General features: G+C 53.1%; 1 protein-coding gene across 2 annotated transcripts; it reads right to left on the bottom strand.

Moving 5' to 3' along the window:
* Positions 1 to 2,179: 2,179 nt before the first annotated feature.
* On the bottom strand, positions 2,180 to 17,990 carry GMEB2 (glucocorticoid modulatory element binding protein 2). Of its 2 annotated transcripts, none has more exons than XM_029960328.1 (10): positions 17,583 to 17,990; positions 16,097 to 16,264; positions 11,211 to 11,308; positions 10,289 to 10,419; positions 8,732 to 8,835; positions 7,331 to 7,488; positions 5,586 to 5,657; positions 4,883 to 5,020; positions 4,227 to 4,349; positions 2,180 to 4,044 (listed from the first exon to the last, which is right to left on the bottom strand). In XM_029960328.1, the coding sequence occupies exons 2-10, from the start codon at positions 16,225 to 16,227 to the stop codon at positions 3,398 to 3,400; spliced, it is 1,602 nt and encodes a 533-aa protein (XP_029816188.1). In that variant the 5' UTR covers positions 16,228 to 16,264; positions 17,583 to 17,990; the 3' UTR covers positions 2,180 to 3,397. The 2 variants fall into 2 exon arrangements, with proteins under 2 accessions (XP_029816188.1, XP_029816189.1); XM_029960329.1 differs by having other exon boundaries at positions 10,289 to 10,416.
* Between the last annotated feature and the right edge of the window lie 29 nt (positions 17,991 to 18,019).

The following is an 18,019-nucleotide window of genomic DNA, read 5'->3' as shown; positions in this document are numbered from 1 at the left end:
GTAACAGCCCTCACCAGCCCAGAGAGACGCAGTGACTGAGTGGACACTTGTGATTTCTCACAGCCCTCCACTCCCTGGCACCCCCCAGGCATCTGCTAGGCAGGACCATGGCACAGCTCTGCTCCCAACGCTGCCGGTCGGATACCTGGGAAGCAGGAGTCTCTGCTTTTTCCCAAATATCGCAGGCTGCTTCCGTGGATACCTGGAGGAGAAAACGCAAGCAGCCGAGTCTCCATCACCACTCAATCCAGGAAAAAACAGGGACTTGGCGTGAGTCATCCTCAGCCCTTATGTAATTTGTCTCTGGATGTGAGTCCTCCAAAGCCGGCTGTGAGTGGAGCAGCCCCGGGCTCCCAACGGGAGGAGAGAGGAGCATGGCTGAGCACCCAAGGACCCCAGGAAGGCAGCTCCTGGCAGCACCAGGCTGGCAGGGTGGGTTCTGAGGGCCCCAGCCCTGCTACAGGGACCCCAGGCTCCCACCGCAGGTGGACACACTGGGATCCACTGCAATGATCCAGTTGTGGAGTGCACAACACTCACTGCAGCCCTGGGAGCCCCCTCTGGTGAGTGCAGCCCCCTGGAGAGGGCAGGGCTTGAGGGCTCCCCTCTGCAGAGCCCCAGATCTCAGCGCTGTGGGAAGAGCTGATCCACAGGTGGGACGTGCCCCCACGGCCGATGCTTTACCACCCCTGCTGAAACCAGGGCTGCAGGACCAGGAGCTACTGCCACACTCACACGGGACTGTCCCCACAGCCAGGGCATGTTGCTCAAGTCCCCACGGCTGCATCCAGCTCAAGGCCACTCATCCTGACACTAATTTATAAATCTCTGCTTACAGCTTGCTGCAGACAACTTCCTTCTTTGCTTTTCCTTTTCAGCCCTCATCCTCCCATGAGTTTCTGACTCTGCAAGCCCCCAGCTGCCCTCGGCAGGGCGGGGAAGCACCCAGGAGTAGCACAGCCATGCCGGGAGTGGAGCACGTCACTGGGGCATCCCTCAGCACCCCAGGTAGTCTCTCGAGAAAAACAGGGTTGCCCCACCAGCACCTTTCTGACTGGCTGCCCCGAGAGCTGCTCAAAGGGAGGGGAGGATTGCACCAGCCCAAATCTGCCTGCAGAGCTTTTATTGCTTGGGGAGCTGTTTACATCCCAAGGAAGCGCCGCTTAGCAGAGCAAAGTACGCCCACGCTGGGAATGCTTTGCCGGTGAGGTGATCTATAGTCTCTAGGGCAGGTAAAGGTGCACGTAGCCAGGGAAGAGCTGCTGCCTCCTGCCTGCTCTACCCTGGCACTTGCTGCCCACTGCTATATCCCCAGCACTGTCATGCCAACACAGAGCTGCCACAAACCCTGTCCCACCCCACACTCTGATGCCACCTCTCAGATACCATTAAAGAGGAGCCAGGAGATCCCTCCAGCCGTCCCCTTTCTGCCTGGATGTCCCCTCTCCCTCAGTCCCTGAATAACCTGGATGAGTCTGTCCAAAGCAGAGATGGCTGGAGCAGGATGCTTAGCCCACAGCTCTTCAGGGCTGGACAAAGGCACCACGGCTTTCCAGCCCTAGCACTGCTGGAGAAAGTTGTCCCTGTGGTGCAGATGGACCTTCACTCACCATCACAGCATGGGAGCAGGGGGATTTGGGCTGGAAACACACCCCAGGTGTGGCTCAGCACTGCTGCTCACGCTGGAGAGGCGAAAGGCAGCTCAGGGTGATCACAAACCTTTATATTTCCTTGGTTTGACATGCTACTGCCGTCCCAAGTACACAGATAAGACTTCAATATCTTAACAGCAGGCAGCTGGGAGGGAAAAGCCTCTGATAAGGCAGAACTCCTCCTCAGTTGCAGCCCCGGCTCAGCCTCTGCTGAAACGAAACAAAATCTAATGCCTCAGAGGAATAGATCACTTTTCCCCATGATTACGTGTCAGAACTCTTCTAAACACAGCTTGGGGACTGGTGGTTATCAGCACTGGGTGCAGCCACTCCGGCCCAGCCGTGCCAGGGACAACCAGACTTTGGAGCCACGTTTCAGGCTCCTTACACACCCACAGCCAGAGAGAGCACAGAGGACACATATTTATATCTAATAAAGAGTGTTCCTGTCCTGCCTTAGCCCCCACTTTGCAACCCCAGCTGTTGCACCCAGACGCAGAAACACAATAAACCAGCAACACTCTTTCAAAAAAATATTTATTAACTCATTAAAGTGACCTGTCGCTGCTGCTGTTGCCAGATAAAGTTTGGAGAAACCCCAGCACCCCGAGCACCCGACTCCTTCCAGCCGGAGACAGCGTGAGCATCGCTGCGGCCGCAGGGCACACGGGGGCCCTGGGATGGGACCTGGTGGGAGCCGCAGCGGGTAGGGCAGCTGAAGGAATCCTGGGGGGAAGGGGGTTGAACACCCCACCACGGAACAGCTGCTCAGATCCAGCGGGGAGGGACCGGCAGCGCCCGGCTCCCGCGGGATGAGGCGCCCGGTGGGATGTGGGGACTGGGGACACCGGGGTCCCCCCTCGTGAGGAAGTGTGAGCTCCTTGGAGCGTGGCCGCTGGGCTCAGCTCTGCACGTTCAGCAGTACGGCTCTGCCATGCAGAATGAGCTTCCCAACCAGGGCTTTGCTTAAAAATCGCCGTTGGCTTAAAAAAAATCCCAAAGAATGGATTTTTTTTTTTTTTTTTTTGAGAAAACTAGAAAAGGACCCTAAATCCTCAGAAGTCACAGCTCTTCCTGGCCCTCTGGGTTTCTCTCTTCCCACTCCTTCCCCCAGTAGACCTGGGCAACTGCCATGACCGCTGTCACAACAGCTCCCACTTGTTTCTGCCACCCAAAAATGCCAGTGTCACCCACAGAACCCAACCTCCCGGGGCCTGCGCCCGCACTGCCACAGAGCCCTTCCTGGTGTCGATGATTGTACATATCCATGGAATCCTTGCTCTTGGCATCCCCTCTCCATCCCTGCAGCCCCTGGGGATGGGGAGCAGCAAGCTCCCCTTATGCCAGACCCCTTGGCAGCTTCACTTGCTCTTCTCCTTTTGCTCCTGCCCACTCTTCCAATGGACATTGCTCTGGCTGAGTCTGCCTATGAGGCAGGGTTGATGAGCCAGAGCAGGATAACTATTCCAAGAGAACAGGGGAGGAAAGCTTTATAAAAAAATAAGCTCTTTTTTTCTTCTCTCCTCCATACAGGGCAGAGCACTTTTGCCTTTCCCTTCTCTGGGCATCCTTCCTCCCCCTTCCTTTCCTCTGACCTGAACCTCCTCACTCCCAACACGAGCCGTTCTGAGTCCTGTTAGCCCGTGCCCCTCGTGACACCACTCCTCGTCCCACAGTGCAGCCAGAGAAGAGGCAGTTCCCCCCAGAGTGGCACAGCCAGCGTCCCTCCAGGCAAGTCCCCCCTCTCACTTCTGCTCGGCCTCGTCGGCCACTGCAGTCACCTCGATGGCGGCGGCAGCGTGCTCGTCCCCGGCGGCCTCGGCGGCACCAGACGGGACAGTCACAACCGTGCTCCCTCCAGGAGCTATTTGTGTCACATTCTGGATGGTCGTGCCGAGTCCTGGCAGCGTCAGGAGCTGGAAGGGGCTCACCACCTTCACCACTGTGCTGCCGTCCTGGACCGCGGCCGTGCTCAGCACCGTCAGGTTGGAAGCGTCCGGGTGGATCTCCACCGTGCTGGGGAAGGTGGAGCCGGCGGAGGCCAGCACTGTGTACCCCCCCAGCAGTGGGGAGGCCGGGGAGCTGGCAGCGGGGGGCTGGGTCGGGCTCTTCCCCAGCACTGAGGGCGGGAGGGCCGAGACCACTTTGCCGAGAGGGAGGTTGGCAATCTGGGAGACTGGCACGCCAGGGGTGACTGTGAGCTGTGTCGGCTGGGACAGGACCTGGGAGGTGATGGCAGCTGGTCCGGAGGTGGCCCTGGTCAGCCTGGGACGTTTCAGAGGTGTGGGGACGGAGACAGGAGTGAGGGTCATCAAGACGTTGTTGAGATGCTGCGATTTGTGCTTGAGCTCCTTCGCTCGCTTGCGGTGCTCGTCACACTGCTGCTCCAGAGCTGGAGAGAGAAGAGGTTTGGCTCAGCCTGGATCCTGGACAAGCTTCCCAGGGACTTGGCAATGCCTGGAGCCAGTCCCATCAGGGCTGGTTTAGCAAACACCAGCTTTAACACAAACCCCACTTTCTTAGCCCAAAAGAGAAGGCAGCAATGACCAGTGTCACACCGGCCTGAGGACATACCTGCCAAATCCCGTGTGTACTGCTCCCTCGAGCGATCCATCTGGCACTTGTGGCTGGCCAGGACCTTCTTGACCAGATCCAGCATACCAAAGTTCTGGACTACGTTGTTGAGTAAAACAGCATCTTAAAAAACAAGACACAGACCTTTGAGGAAGCAAAATTCCCCATGCAAGCTACTTACGGCTTGGAAAAAGCCACACGACAGCAAACACGTCCAGCTGAGACAGCCAAAATCTGCAGGAGGGTAACGCAAGAGGCTGGGGAAGAGGAGAAGGCAGAAGCCATGAGAAAGGGCAAGAGGTCTCCAGTGCGTAAACAGTCCTCTCCTGCCTAGCAGGGGTGATAAGAAATCTGCTGGCACAGTAGCTGCTTGCTGTATCGTTATTCCAATGGTCCAGATTCCACCTCAGTTCCCAAGCCAAGCACTTGTCCAGACCCAAAGCCAGCAGAGAGGAAGCCCCAGGCACAGGGAATTGGAGAACTGAGGTCACCTGAAGTGTCCCTGAGCACAGCCAAGAGCCTGCCCAGGGAGCAGCCAGAAATGGGATTTGTTATGATGAGCTACATTCCTATAGTGCCATCCATATATCCCCAAGGAGAAATAAACCCACAAGCCCCTCTCCCAAGATGACTGAGCCCCGTGCCCAGGTCCTTACCCCCGAGCTGCAGAGGGGGATCCTGCGCTCGCTGCTGCAAGCCCTTCATGGTCTCCACCAACTCCTGATGGAACTCGTGGATCACTTCTTCCAGGAGACCAGTGTCTTTCAGACCTTGCCAAAAAGCAAAGGTGTCATCTGCAGAAAGAGAAAGCAAGGAGAACCTCAAAATCCTCAGCGGGGGTTTAATGGCCATCTGCTGTGGGTTCGCTGCAGACAACCCCTGCAGGGGTGCAGTCCTGCTGGGCTGGAGGTCAGGGGGCTGGGGCAAGACCCCTGGGCCCAAAGGAAGGGCAGTCAGGGAAGGACATGCTCTCCCAATCTCTGTCCCACACAAACAGGACACTGATGCTACAGAAAAGCCCAGTACTCAGAGCACACCAAGGAAAAAGAATGATTTTATGACCCCTCTGATAGATTTTTTTTTTTTTAAACCCCTAGAGCCACATTTGGCCGTGGCTTTGACATCTTAATGCTTGGAAACAACTTCTTCCCCAGGTGATGCTGCAGCCAAGCCCACACACCGGTGGGATATAACACCACACTTTGCTCCGTAAGCAGCAATGGAATAATCCCAGTGGAGATTCATGCAAGGCTGATCTGGCAAGAGGGTCCTTCCTGCTCCTCATCCCTCCTATTTCCCTGTTTCCCCACATCTCCTTCACCCAGCTGGGCCAAGCCTGGCAGGATTCTCAAGCCATACCTCCAATGCTGGTGCTCCAATCACTGGCATCCTCGCATGTTTCTATGGTTATTGTAGCCGGGGATCCATTCACTGCAACCAATAGCAAAAAAGAAAAGAAAAAAAAAATTCCCAAGTCCTGATTTTTCCCCTGTATTTTCACGGGCTGTTTCCAAGGGAAGCACTCCCTTGCTGCACTTCCATGACTGCTCCTTTTTATTGGACAGGATCACTTTTGTTTGAATCCAACTCTCAACACCAAACAGAGGGAGACGCCCAAGTGGTTGCTGTGCCAGCTGTACTTATTTTTCCACATTGGAGTGCAATCCCCAGAGATTACTCCTGCAACCCTTGCAGCACAAGAACACATGCTCAAAAGCAGCATTTCCCTCCCATTTTCCCCTGCAAACACACCAGTACTGCTAAGGGCAAAAGTCAAACAGATTTAGTCTGATTTTTCTGGCAGCCCTTTTTACCCAGCCACCATTTGTCTGGAGGGTTTCTAAAGCCTCGAAGGGGAGAGCAGCCCCCAGCTGTGCAGGGATGCAGGAGGGCTCCCTCCCTCCTTCCAGCTCTGCCAAATCTCAGCGGTTTTGTTACCATAGAGCCAAGGAACCGGCGTCATTCAAGCCGTGCGCAGGAGCGGGATGGATGGGAATCTGGCCAGAGCCCCACGGAGCTGTGCAGAGTGTTTGGAATGCTCAGCTGCTGCCATTAAATCCAATCACTCTGCTCCTTTACTCCACAGCCCTCGGGGCTCTGGTTATTCCAGCACAGCTCAGTGGCATGGGAAGTGTCTCCCATCGGTGAGCTGATGTCCATGTTTATCAGGAGGGCTTGGAACAGGCTGTGCTGTGCATTGGCATCACCTTCCCCACCTCAACACCAGGATGTGGTGCCATGGGAACTCTGGAGAGCCAGACAAGGGGCTTACCCTGTCCCACAGCACCACTAGGAGCTTGGGACATGGGGAACTTTGGGGGNTGTTCTTCATGCTCAGATGGAAAAGTTGTTATGAAATATAGAAGTATTCCAAAATTAGAAAGCTTTCCAATAAAACAGCCACCTGTAATTACAGGTCAAGTTCATAAAATCAGAGAATGGTTTGGACTGGGAGTGACCTCAAAGCTCATCTCATTCCACTTCTCTGCCATGTGCAGGGACACCTTCCACTAGACCAGGTTGCTCCAAGCCCCGTCCAACCTGGCCTTGAACACTTCCAGGGACAGGGCAGCCACAGTTTCTCTGGGCAACCTGTGCCAGGGCCTCACCACCCTCACAGGGAAGAATTTCTTCCCAACAGCCAATCTAAACCTACCCTTTTTCAGCTCAAAGCCATTAAGTTCAGGGCTACAGCTATATAGCCCCATCACTTTTAAGATCTACATTCACAAGTGCAGATAAAAAAGTAATCTGCTGTGTCCCCCAGTTCTCTTTAATCTTTCATCAGACCAACCTGATAAGTGAGCCTTAAATAAAATCCCCTAAATTATTCCAGAAGAAGTCAGGTTAGAGCTGAGAGGAGAAGGGACTCCTACCCAGGCACCCTGTGCAGCAGGAGAAGCCAAGCTGATCCCTATGGACACAGCCCGACCAGCAGTGAGGACAGAAGGGAACTTCATCAAACAACAGATTAATTGCAGTCCTCTGCTTCAGCTGCCTGGTTTTGGGAAAGGCAGGAGGCCAGAAGGGAAGCTCCAGCCCTAAGGGACCTTGGTTACGTAGCATGGTTCCTGTGCTTTGATGTGAGGAATGGCTGGACGTACCATCGGCAGAGGCGGGAGTCAGAGGGATGTATTCCGTCGATGTCTGGCTGGTCAGGGACACCCTGGCTCCAGTCAGGTCGATTTTGGTGCTCCGGCACGTGTTGGAACACACCTTCGTGTGCTGGTAGAAATCCAGCTCTCCTGAGTCCATGATCTTCCTGAAAGAGGAGGAGCAAGCACAGGGACAGGCACGTCAGCAAGAGCCAAGAGCTCCGAGATGCAGCTCCTGGCAGCCTTCACACCAAACTTCTCAGAGGCAACAGGAGCCCTTACTGGAGCTGATGAAGTCGTTTGCTGTGGGAGGAAGGGGAGGAGAAAGTCCCTCTCTGGTCGCACCAGCACATCCCCTCAGAAGCTGCAGCTTCCAGCAGAAGGGCCAGCTCAAGTCTCAGTTCAGGGTGAGACCGCAGGGAGCCTCTTCCTTCCTTCCCTTTCTGACTCTACACCTCAAAAAAAGATGGGGCATAACCCTATTCATAAACTAAAATCAGATCTCTCATCTCAAGCAAAGGGGGTGGCAACACTGGCATTTGGGATCTTCCCAGTCTAAGCACATTGTCTCCGAAGCATCCCCAAGCCTTCCTGGCCAACAACCCCCTGAGCTTCCCAAGGATTCCCAGCTCCCATGGGCTGCTGGGCTTGCCTTCACACATTCCTCCTCTAGTTGTTTTTTTTTTTTCCCCTCAAAGCCCTGCCTTGTCAAAGCCTAAGCCTATTATGCAAAATCTACGTGGAGGAAAAGCTGCTTAAGAGGAATATGGGAGAGGCCTGCATTGAAGCAGAAGAATATAGGGAGAGGCAATGTCACCCTGTGAAAAGAGCACAAAACCACTGACAATTCCTGGAGAAAGAGGTGATGCTTTTTTATCCTGCCCAAAGGCAGAGACAGACTTTAATTAAATCACAGTCTCAGGCTGGTGTTCAGGAAGACCATAGAAGAATTGAATTACTGTAGTTAAGACTAGACAAGATAAATGCTTGCATAAAGAATCTCTTTTTTTTTTTTTTCCAAGTGATGTCAAGCAGACATGCTGCAGCCAGAGCATTAGTGATGACCAGACCAATTCCATCTGGTGGGTCATACTGGGAACCCACAGACAGCATGGCCTGACCACCAGTGACCATTAAAATTTCCAGTGTCCTTACACCAGCTGGGATCTCAGTGTGGTTCAAGTCCTAAAATGACCAGAGAAATATTTCTTGCCCCAAATTATTCCCTAGGCACAAGGACAGAGCAAAGCCATTGGACTGACCACATTTGGGGCCAGGTTGTCATTAAAACAAATGTTTAGTGGTTCATTTGCTCCCTCAGCAGGAAAACAACTGTGCCAAAGGCTCTGTTCTGCCCCACCACTATTCCCTGAGAAAGAAGTGTCCACAGATAAAAAGGAAGAGACTCACCGGAGCATGATCCCGTTCATCCGGATCGCCCGCTTCCAATCCTTCAGGGTGGACTTGCCTGCCAAGTGGACAAACTCCTTGGGGCTAATTAGGTGATCATCGAACTGCAGAAGGCAGAGGTGCAACATCATTGCCACAAGCTGTAAATAACCCAGGGGTGCCCTGCCAGCAGGGTTCAGCCGTGGAGCCTGGCGGCATTTCCTGGTGCCCAGCAGTGGGTGCAGCTGCACCGCAGCCTCCACGTGCCATTTAACGCCACCAAACCAGATGGCTGGCACATACTTCCCACCCCAGAGAACCCTGGCCAAGTTAAAAAGATTAAAGCCAAACATGGATGGTTAGTTAACAGCTGCTCAGAGCCAAGGGCTTGGGGTCTGTGTGAGTTTGGAAGTGCCCAGCCCAGGCAGGACAGTTGGGAAAAAGCACCCGGAGCTTGTGCAAAGCATCATTAACAGCAGGGAGCTGCTCACACTCCCACTAACAGTGGGCTCAGCAAAAGCTGGGCTGCACCAGTAACATTTGGGTCCAGGGACATGTTAAGGCCCACAGGAGAGAGGGAAGAAGCCCATTTGTGGGATCAAAGACCATTTGGTCTTTGGACCTCCTGCTCCCGAGCCCAACCATTGGTATCAGTGGAACCTCTGGCCTCTCTCGCAGCACACACCCACTTCTACTGAAAACCAGCTTCAGGCAGCTGGCACACACCTTGCCAACTCTTTCCCTTTCTTTTATTGCCCTACACACCCAGCCATGACTGAACACACGTGCTGACCTAACAGCAAACTGCAGAATCACAGAATTATAAAGTCGTTAAGGTTGGCAAAGACCTCCAAGTTCCTCAAGTCCAGCTGCGAACAGGCAGCTCTCTAAAGTGTTACCTTACAGACCATCTCAAAGGATTTCCCAAACCCAGGGCTCCGCCTCTCCATGCCCACATTGACCAACACAGAGCAACACCACCATGAGTGCATGAGAAACTGCTTCTCTTAACAAGGACATGGGCTTCAGTGCAGAGGATGGATTTTAGGTGGCAGCAACATTACTTGCAGCAGTACCTGTACTCTGCCTTAGGGATGGAGAAGACCATCTCTCCTAGGAAAGGTAAGGACCATCCTTTGGGAGCCCTCTTGCAGCAGAGCCCAAGGAGACTCTCCCTTAGCAGGGTATTGTTTAGGCCATGTACAAATGCCAGCAATGACTCACTTACAGTGCATTAGTGAATTCATGAAAATTTTAACCATGAGCTACCCAGGACATAGTAGGAGCTCTTCAGTAGGTCCCCACTTCTCCAACTATCAACTTTCCAACTGAGCAGATACTGGAAGTGCCCAAATTTCTCAAAATTTTCAATAACACGTTTAGTTGAGGCAGCATCTCTCCAGCCAGAACTGCTTGACTTGGCCAAGACCAATATCAGGTACCACAGTACCAGGAAAATTTCCTCCTTTCCCAACAAGATGTGGTTTTGATGCAGCTACCACAGCTCATCACAACCAGGACAGGCCAGGTGAGCCCACAACACAGGCATGAGCCCAGAGATGGGCTCTCTGCTCTCACCTGCACACACTTCACATTGATCCCAGGGCACACAAACTTCCTCCAGATGAGGTTGGCTTTGCTGTCCCCGCAGGTGATGGGGTAGACAATCTCTGCCTCCAAACTGTCCTCATCTTCAGCCATCTTCACTTCTCACAGGGATCAGAGGAAGGGACAGATCAAAAAGAAACATGAGCCACAGCCCTCCATTCACCTCCCCGAGGCACACATGCAGTGAAAAGCAGTTTTGAAACTCAGGAATGAAAAAAGAGTAGATGTTGCATGGTGGAGTGTATTGGGGTTTGTGGCCACCACTCACTTGCACTTTGCTACTAAAGCATCCAAACACCCAAACTTCTCAGGCAAAACAGCCCAGGTAGATTTATGCCAACTGAGCTGCAGCTGAGCACGTGGAATCTAAGAAGTCAGTGGTCTCACTCTTGATAAAAAAAGAAATGAATGATGCTATTTGGGTGCAGACACCCTTGGTTTTAGACTAAACCTGGCTTTAAGTCAACTCCATCCCAGCTGGTCACAGTGTTTCCTCCCTATATTCACTTTTACCTGTAACCAAAGCCAGTGAGTTTGCTGCAAAACTGACACTGCCATGGCAGGCTGGAAGGGCAGAAGCCAGGGATGGCCAGGCAGAGGGACTCATCCCGCACCAGGAGAGGGCAGCAGCAGCCCAGCCAGGCACTGCCAGCTCCCTCCTGATCACCCAACCCTCTGCTGCCCACTGGGCTCCCCTGGATGCTGGGAGAGCATCCCTGGTACCCCTGGGAGAGCATCCCCAAGGCCAACAGGAGAACATCCCTGGTACCCCGGTGGCTCCACACAGCAGTGCCCAGACTTTCTCAGCCAGCACCAGAGCACGGTTGTGCCATGGTGGGGGTAGTGGAGCTGGCACAGCTCAACCAAGGGGCTATGGAAGGAGCTGACCTACCTAGAACCGCTTCCTTCAGGTGTGTGGAGGCCGTGAAAGCAGCAGCAGCTGCAGCAGCTGCATTTTCAGTCTCCAGAGTGTCTTCGTTTATGTCACCGCTGGAAAGAGAGTCAGAGACATCCTTAAGCCATGTGGCTGTGCCACCCCCACGCCCAATGCCCCGTGGAGACATTGCCTCAGAAGTCCCTCAGACCACATTTTCTCACAAGAGCTAAAAGTCAGCTCTGGGTTTGGGAGGCTCAACTCCATTTTTCCATGTGGAGATGAAGAGCCCCACAGCAGGCAGGCCCCTGTCAGCAGCCTGGCTGGCTCTGCCTTGCCTCCCCTTTAATCCCAGCCCCATGGAGCTGCCTCCAGCCCAGCCCATGCTGGAGAGCTGGCGTGGAGGGATGCTGTCAGCACAGCCCCTTGCTCAGAACTCACTGCCAGCTTCTGGCAGCTCTGCCTGAGATTTCCCCAGGAAAAACATGTGTGAAACATGCTGCTGCTGTCTGGGCAAAGGACTGGCTGAATCCCCTGGTATGCAGGATGCTCGTGGGAGCGGGGCCTCAAGGAGCCGCAGAGACACTGTAAAGAAGTTTGACAAATCCCAACAGCAGATCTGTGAGCAGAGATGACATGAGACAGACCCTCACAATCTGATCTCTGAGCCTCTTAGAACCTGATATACCCATGATATCCACCAATAGCTAGATATCCAGCTGCTTCCATCCTTCTCACACTGGAGATCTCTGCCTTCTCTTAGTGTTTTGCCCACAGTCACACAGTGGGTCCTGCACAGCACCCACACCCTTGTTGTTCTCACGTCCCAGCTCTCACTGTGGCATACAGAGCCTCAAGCCCCTTCAATGAGCTTTGGTGCACACTCTCAGGGAACAGGCATTTGGAGCTGTGATCAGGGACATGTTCCTCACCCCCTCAACTGGTACCCCCATCTGGTACCCCTACAGATCTGACCTGTGCATCACAGCCAGTGCTCAGCAGGGACCATTCCTAATGGGTTTTCATTAAACCACAAAATGGTTTGGGTTGGAAGAGACCTTAAAGACCATCTCATTCCAACCTCTCTGCCACAGGCAGGGACACCTTCCACTATCCCAGGTTGCTCCAAGCCTTGTCTGACTTGTGCTTGAACACTTCCAAGGATGGGGCAGCCACAGCTTCTCTGGGCAACCTGAGCCGGTGCCTCTCCACCCTCACAGGGCAGGATTTCTTCCTAAAATCTCATCTAAATCTACCTTCCTTTTAAGCTGTACGTTTGGTAGTGTTATTGAAGATGAGTAATTGCTGCATCAAGCTTGTCCCGCAGGGGAAGGGGGGGGAAATACAATTAGTTTTTCACTTTGGCATATAAACTTTCTAGGAAGACTGTATGGAGAAAACAAACCTGAAATCTACCCCAGTTTGGTATCATGGGTGAATTAAAAGATGGTCCTAATGACTCACTGCCAACCGCATTTTCCACCTGCGGTGCCACGGGGACAAGGAAATTCAAGAGCAACTGGTTTTTCCATCCTGATTCCTAACACACAGCTCCAGGGTGGAACTGCAGCTTCAAAGCATCCCTCCCCTTGGCAGCTGCAGGGCAGGTACCTGTGGGGAGCAGCACAGAGATAAGGAAAGTGTGGGCGGCAGCTCGGCCTCACCGGGTGAGTAACTTGGAGATGCTGCTCCAGAGAAGAGAGAGATGGAGGCAGATCCAGCTGTGACAGAAAGGGGATGGATGTCACAGTGCCTCTGCACCTCCCAGAGACCAACAGCCCAGAGACCTGGGAGGGGAAGGAGATGGGTAACACAAAAGAACTCAAAAAGGCAAACTCTTTCCTAAGGCATCTGCACACAGGTGAGTATTAGAGAAGTGGCAGTCTGACAGAAGAACAGAAGAACCGTAACCTGTTTATTTTTCATGAGTTTGCTGCTGGCTTCTTGCATTTCTCCAGGTACATTTGGAGAAAAGTATGTACCACTTCAGCAGGGTGCCAAAGGCAGCAGCCACCTCTGGTGTGCACAGCCCAGCACCCCCACAGCTCTGACCCTGACCTGCCTCCACCTGCCACCAGATCAAGAATCAACACCAACTTACCCAGAAGAAACCCCTGCAGCAGAAAGTCAGCACCTGAAACAGAGCTTCCTCCAGGACTCCATCGCATTCGCACCGCTCCGAAAAATGACCGAAAGGCACGACTGGATGGGGAGGAATAACCCAGCCCACGCCTTAAACCCCCAGAGGAAAACAAACCAACTCCAAGCTTGTACTAAAAATTCAAGCCACTGAAGTCTGTGTCTGCCATGGAGATATAACTGGGGAGGAGATAAAACCACAAGAAAAGGCGAGCGTCTCCACACTGCTTCTCCCATCCCATTCCAGAGGCAGAGGCAAGAGAAAACACAAACATCTTCCAAGCCCCAGCAGTGCAACCCCCCAAGCCAGTCCTGCCTTTGCTGGTTACCATGACGAAGCCCAGGGAGGATGGTTCTCATCTTCCTCCCCAGGAGGATCCATAAACCAGATGGGAGGAAGAGAAGAAAGCACGTGTGGATAACACAGCAGGCCAGCATCTCCTTTCTCCTCTCTCCTGCCTCGCCTGGGAACTTGAGAGAGAAAAGTCTCCCCCCAAAAACCTTGAGCTGGGGCTGATGATCAAAAATACAACTACCTTGTCAGAGCACCAAGCATAGACCCCTTCTAATCGCAGACCAAAGTGAAAAGCTTCTTGCTCATTATTATTTTCCCATTTCCCTCTGCCTTTTCCTTAAGAACACACAGACTAATTAAGCTGTTAACAATTGGTTGCATAGGGAGTTTTTTTAATAGCAAATCCATACCCAAAGGAGCACTAGAAAAAGGCACCAGACCCCAAGCTGAGCTTGGTTTAAGTGCCACACAAGGCAAGTTGAAGGAGTGGTGACCGAGCCAACACTGAGGGATCTCAGCCCATGCCTGCAGTCACTCTCCTGATGCCAGCTGGGGCTACAGAGGGAAAGGGAGAGGAAGCCAGCACCCCTGTGGGAGTAGAGCCCCATGAAGGCAACCATCCAAAGCCATGAAGAGACTGTGGGTGGCTCATGCTGCCACCCTCCACCAGCTCCACTGCCCTGCTCGGCAAGGAGAGTCAGGCAGGTTTTGCTCCATGACCCCAAAATCTACATCCTTTCCATGGACCCACTACCATCTCCAAGCAGGGGGGAGCCAGGAGTCTGCTCAGCAGCCCTTCTCCAGAGAGCTGCATGGAAAACCCTCAGGTTTTCCTCTTTGTGCCTGCCAAGTTATCTCTGCTCGTAGCTGCGACTAAATGAAAATGTTCCTCCCTCTGCTGTGCAGAGCTGTCCCGCTCCTGACCATCCAGGGGACACTGGGAGGGTGAGAAAAGGTTTCCAAGCTAAAACAGGAGGGAAACTAAGAGCAAAAAGAAACCAAACTGACTGAGCCAAACTCTGCTGTGATCCATGTTCCCAGACAACACGCATGTGGATCTGCAGACGCTCAGAGCCACTTTACAACCAGGAACCATCCTGCATCCAAGAGCAGGCATATCCCAGGTTTCACGTCTGGCTGCTTCTCCACTGAGGGAGCCAAGGAAGTCACCATGGGACAGAAAGCAAGAGGAGTGGAACCCTTCTTCCCCACCATCAGCCACTCTTCTGGGAATAGAGAAGGCTTTTGGAAGCACTCACAGACTCAGGATGTGGAGGAGCTGGGCAGATCCTGCCCATCCCAGCACTGACAGCTCTTGCCTCTGCCTGTGTCCCTGTCCCTTCTCTACCAGAAATTCATCTGTAAATGGGTTTTATCCCATTGGATTGGAGCAGCACAAAGGGAATGCACTGTCCCCTTCTGCCCTGCCCAAAGCCCCAGGGCACTGACACAAAGACATGTTTGAGAAAAGGAGACAAACACCTCCTTCTTATGGAGACGAATAAACAGCCACTCACCACCTACTTATTTCAAATACAGGGACTTCTGAATCAGACAAACCTGCCTAGATCCAGCTCCAGGTGTTAATCTGGATTTTCTGCCCACCAAAAGAGCAAAGCACAAAAATGGCTCTGGGTACCATCCCATGAAAAACAAAGAAATAAAGCAAAGAGCCCATCACCACATGGTACCAGCCAGGCTCCTTGGCCATGGCCCATCTGCCACTGAACAGGCCAGATCTGAACCAACAGCCTTAAATCCGAAATTCCAACAAAAAAGGCAGAAATTAGGCAAAGCAACAGCACTTGGACAACCAGACACGTTCACTCTGGGTTTTTTGAGCAGTGCCTCCCCGTTCAGCACTGTGTGGTTTCAAGGCCACCTCTCACTCCCATTGCTGGCAGTGCAGGTTCCTGCAGAGCTTGGCTGAAAAACAGCCCCAAACTCACCCACCTTCAGGGAATGGGAGTCCAGCTGCATCACCCTCACCGTGCTGCAGCCAGACTCATCCCTTGGAGGTACGCAGCTCAGTGAAGCAATTGTGAAATAAATAGCAGACAAACATTGATTTAGCTCCTGGTGTCCTGTTCCAACCGGATTTGTGCCCATTCCAACATCCACATCCACTCAGAAAAGGATATTTTGGGTTGGGGTTTTGGTTTTTTTAGTTTTTTAAGATATAAATAAATAAATAAATAAAAAGGCTTTATTGCTTTTTACTCTGGGTAGCACCAGCTCAAAACCACCAGTGGTAACTCAGCTTTAACAGAAAAAACAGTGGAGCCTGCTCTGCAAGTTCAGAGCTGCAGAGCCCTGGGTATGGTCCTGGGGTGTCAGCGAGGCCCTAACGAGGCACCAGGGACTCACGGGAGGGAGCAGTGGGGGATTAAATCCCAGCCCAGCTGACTACACCAACGGGTGGGAGAGTTTCCAGCACATCCCCTCAGTGTGCACCAACCCTGTCTCTTACCCGTGCTGGGACAGGTTGGTGGTGACCAGCACTGTCTTCACCTCCTCCATGCCCCCGCCGTCCACGGCGCCGTCAGGCGTCGTCACCACCACCACCTCCTCCATGTGGACGCTGACGTCCGGTGTCGCCATCCCAGCAGGAGCGGGAGAGCCCTGGGTCACCAGCTGCCTGTGAAGAAACGAGGGGAAGCCCCGTGTCAGAAGGTCTCCCTGATAGCCTTGGTCACAGAAGGAACATTGGTGTGGTGGGACAAGGGGCTGCAAGGACCACACGTTCCTACAGAGAGTAGACAAGCAAATCCCCAAGTGATCCTTCCCAGGAGGAGGGATGAGGGGAGGCTCAACCCAACACACACCCTGCAGGCTGGGTGAGAGTGATGGGCGTGGGTGGGACTAAGGTGCAGGAGATGAAGGGCAGAGTATGAGAGGTCAAAAAAAAAAATGGTCCTGGCATCCACTGAAAACTCTGTGAAGATACATTTGGCAACGCACCTTAACACTGAGTATTTCAAACTATCTCAGAAGGATTTCATGCTGCCAGAGGAGCTCATCACTGTATCCTTCATGGTAAAAACAGGGACTCTTCCTTCCTCCAAAGTCACACACACAAAATTCAAATTAAAAAAGCATGTCAAGCCCGCAGAAACAAAGTGACATCTGGAAACTATTTAAAAGTGTGCATTTCTAATAAATCAGCAATAGATGTAAGACAGCACTCCCTCTCCAGCTCTCTTGGAGCCCCTTTAGGCACTGGAAGGTTCTCTAAGGTCTTCCCAGAGCCTTCTCTTCTCCAAGCCAAACACTCCCAGCTCTCCCAGCCTGTCTCCATAGCAGAGATGCTCCGGCACTCAGAGTATGTCCATGGCCTCCTGTGGACTCACTCCAGCAGCTCCACATCCTTCTGATGTTGGAGGCCCTAGAGCTGGAGGCAGCACTGCAGGAGGGGTCGCAGCAGAGCAGAGCAGAGGGAGAGAATCCCCTCCCTTGCCCTGCTGCCCACAGTGCTGGAGATCAGCCCACATCCAGGTATGGAGAAGTCAGTGCCAACAAAGCAAGTTGTTCAAGCTCAGACCCCTATGAAGTCCTTCAAGCAGTGGCACAAAGCACGGCAGAGATGCCACTTGGCTCTCACCACTTCCCCAGGGCATGGCTGGAGCAGTGCCCTGACCCAACGCGTCCGATGTGACTTCACAAGCGGGTTCACGCCCTGCAGAAACACCTGCCTGACCCACAGGGACCCCACAACGTGATCTTCACCTCCACAGAGCCCATGGATTTATCCAAGGTGGACTGGCCCCTCCATGCCAGCCCAGCACGAAGCCACCAACAGAAGCACTTTAGTTTTCACAGCAGTGCAATTGCTCAGCTGCATTCGGCTCAACTACTCCCATTTTTGTTGTCACTCTATCTCCACACTTGTCCTTCACTTCAGGGTAAAGCCCCTCCTGCAGCATTAGCATCAAACACAATGGCCTCTGCACCAGCACCTGGCTTTGGGATGCTCCGGACATCCTGCCCAGCATCATGGGATTGAACTCCACATGTGCTTCTCAAATGCCTTCAGGGAAGAACTGGCATGCAATGGAGAAAAACTGAGCTGAAAACACAATTAATCTAAAAAGTTACTAAAATCACAGCAGCAGCGGGGTGCAATGGGGTGGTTGAGGGGGATGAGGGGCATAGGGGAGCACCCCAGCTCTGCCAGGGCTCAGGGTGTCCACGTACATCCCTCCTGGTGCACCTCACAGGGTGATGAGGGTGTATTGAGGGCTGCGGGAAAGATTTGGGGTGAGGCGGGGAAAAAAATACAAAAAGGAAAAAGAAAAAAGCATTGCACAACTGGGAGGGCAGGGAAGGATTTTTGGGGTGCAGCATCGGGAGGGTAGAGAGCAGGGAGAGGGTTGCATGGGGGGACACCACTGGG

The sequence above is a fragment of the Manacus vitellinus genome, unplaced genomic scaffold (assembly GCF_001715985.3).
Source record: "Manacus vitellinus isolate BGI_N305 unplaced genomic scaffold, ASM171598v3 scaffold_26_pilon, whole genome shotgun sequence".
NCBI lineage: Eukaryota > Metazoa > Chordata > Aves > Passeriformes > Pipridae > Manacus > Manacus vitellinus.
This window is presented reverse-complemented; position numbering and strand designations above follow the sequence as displayed.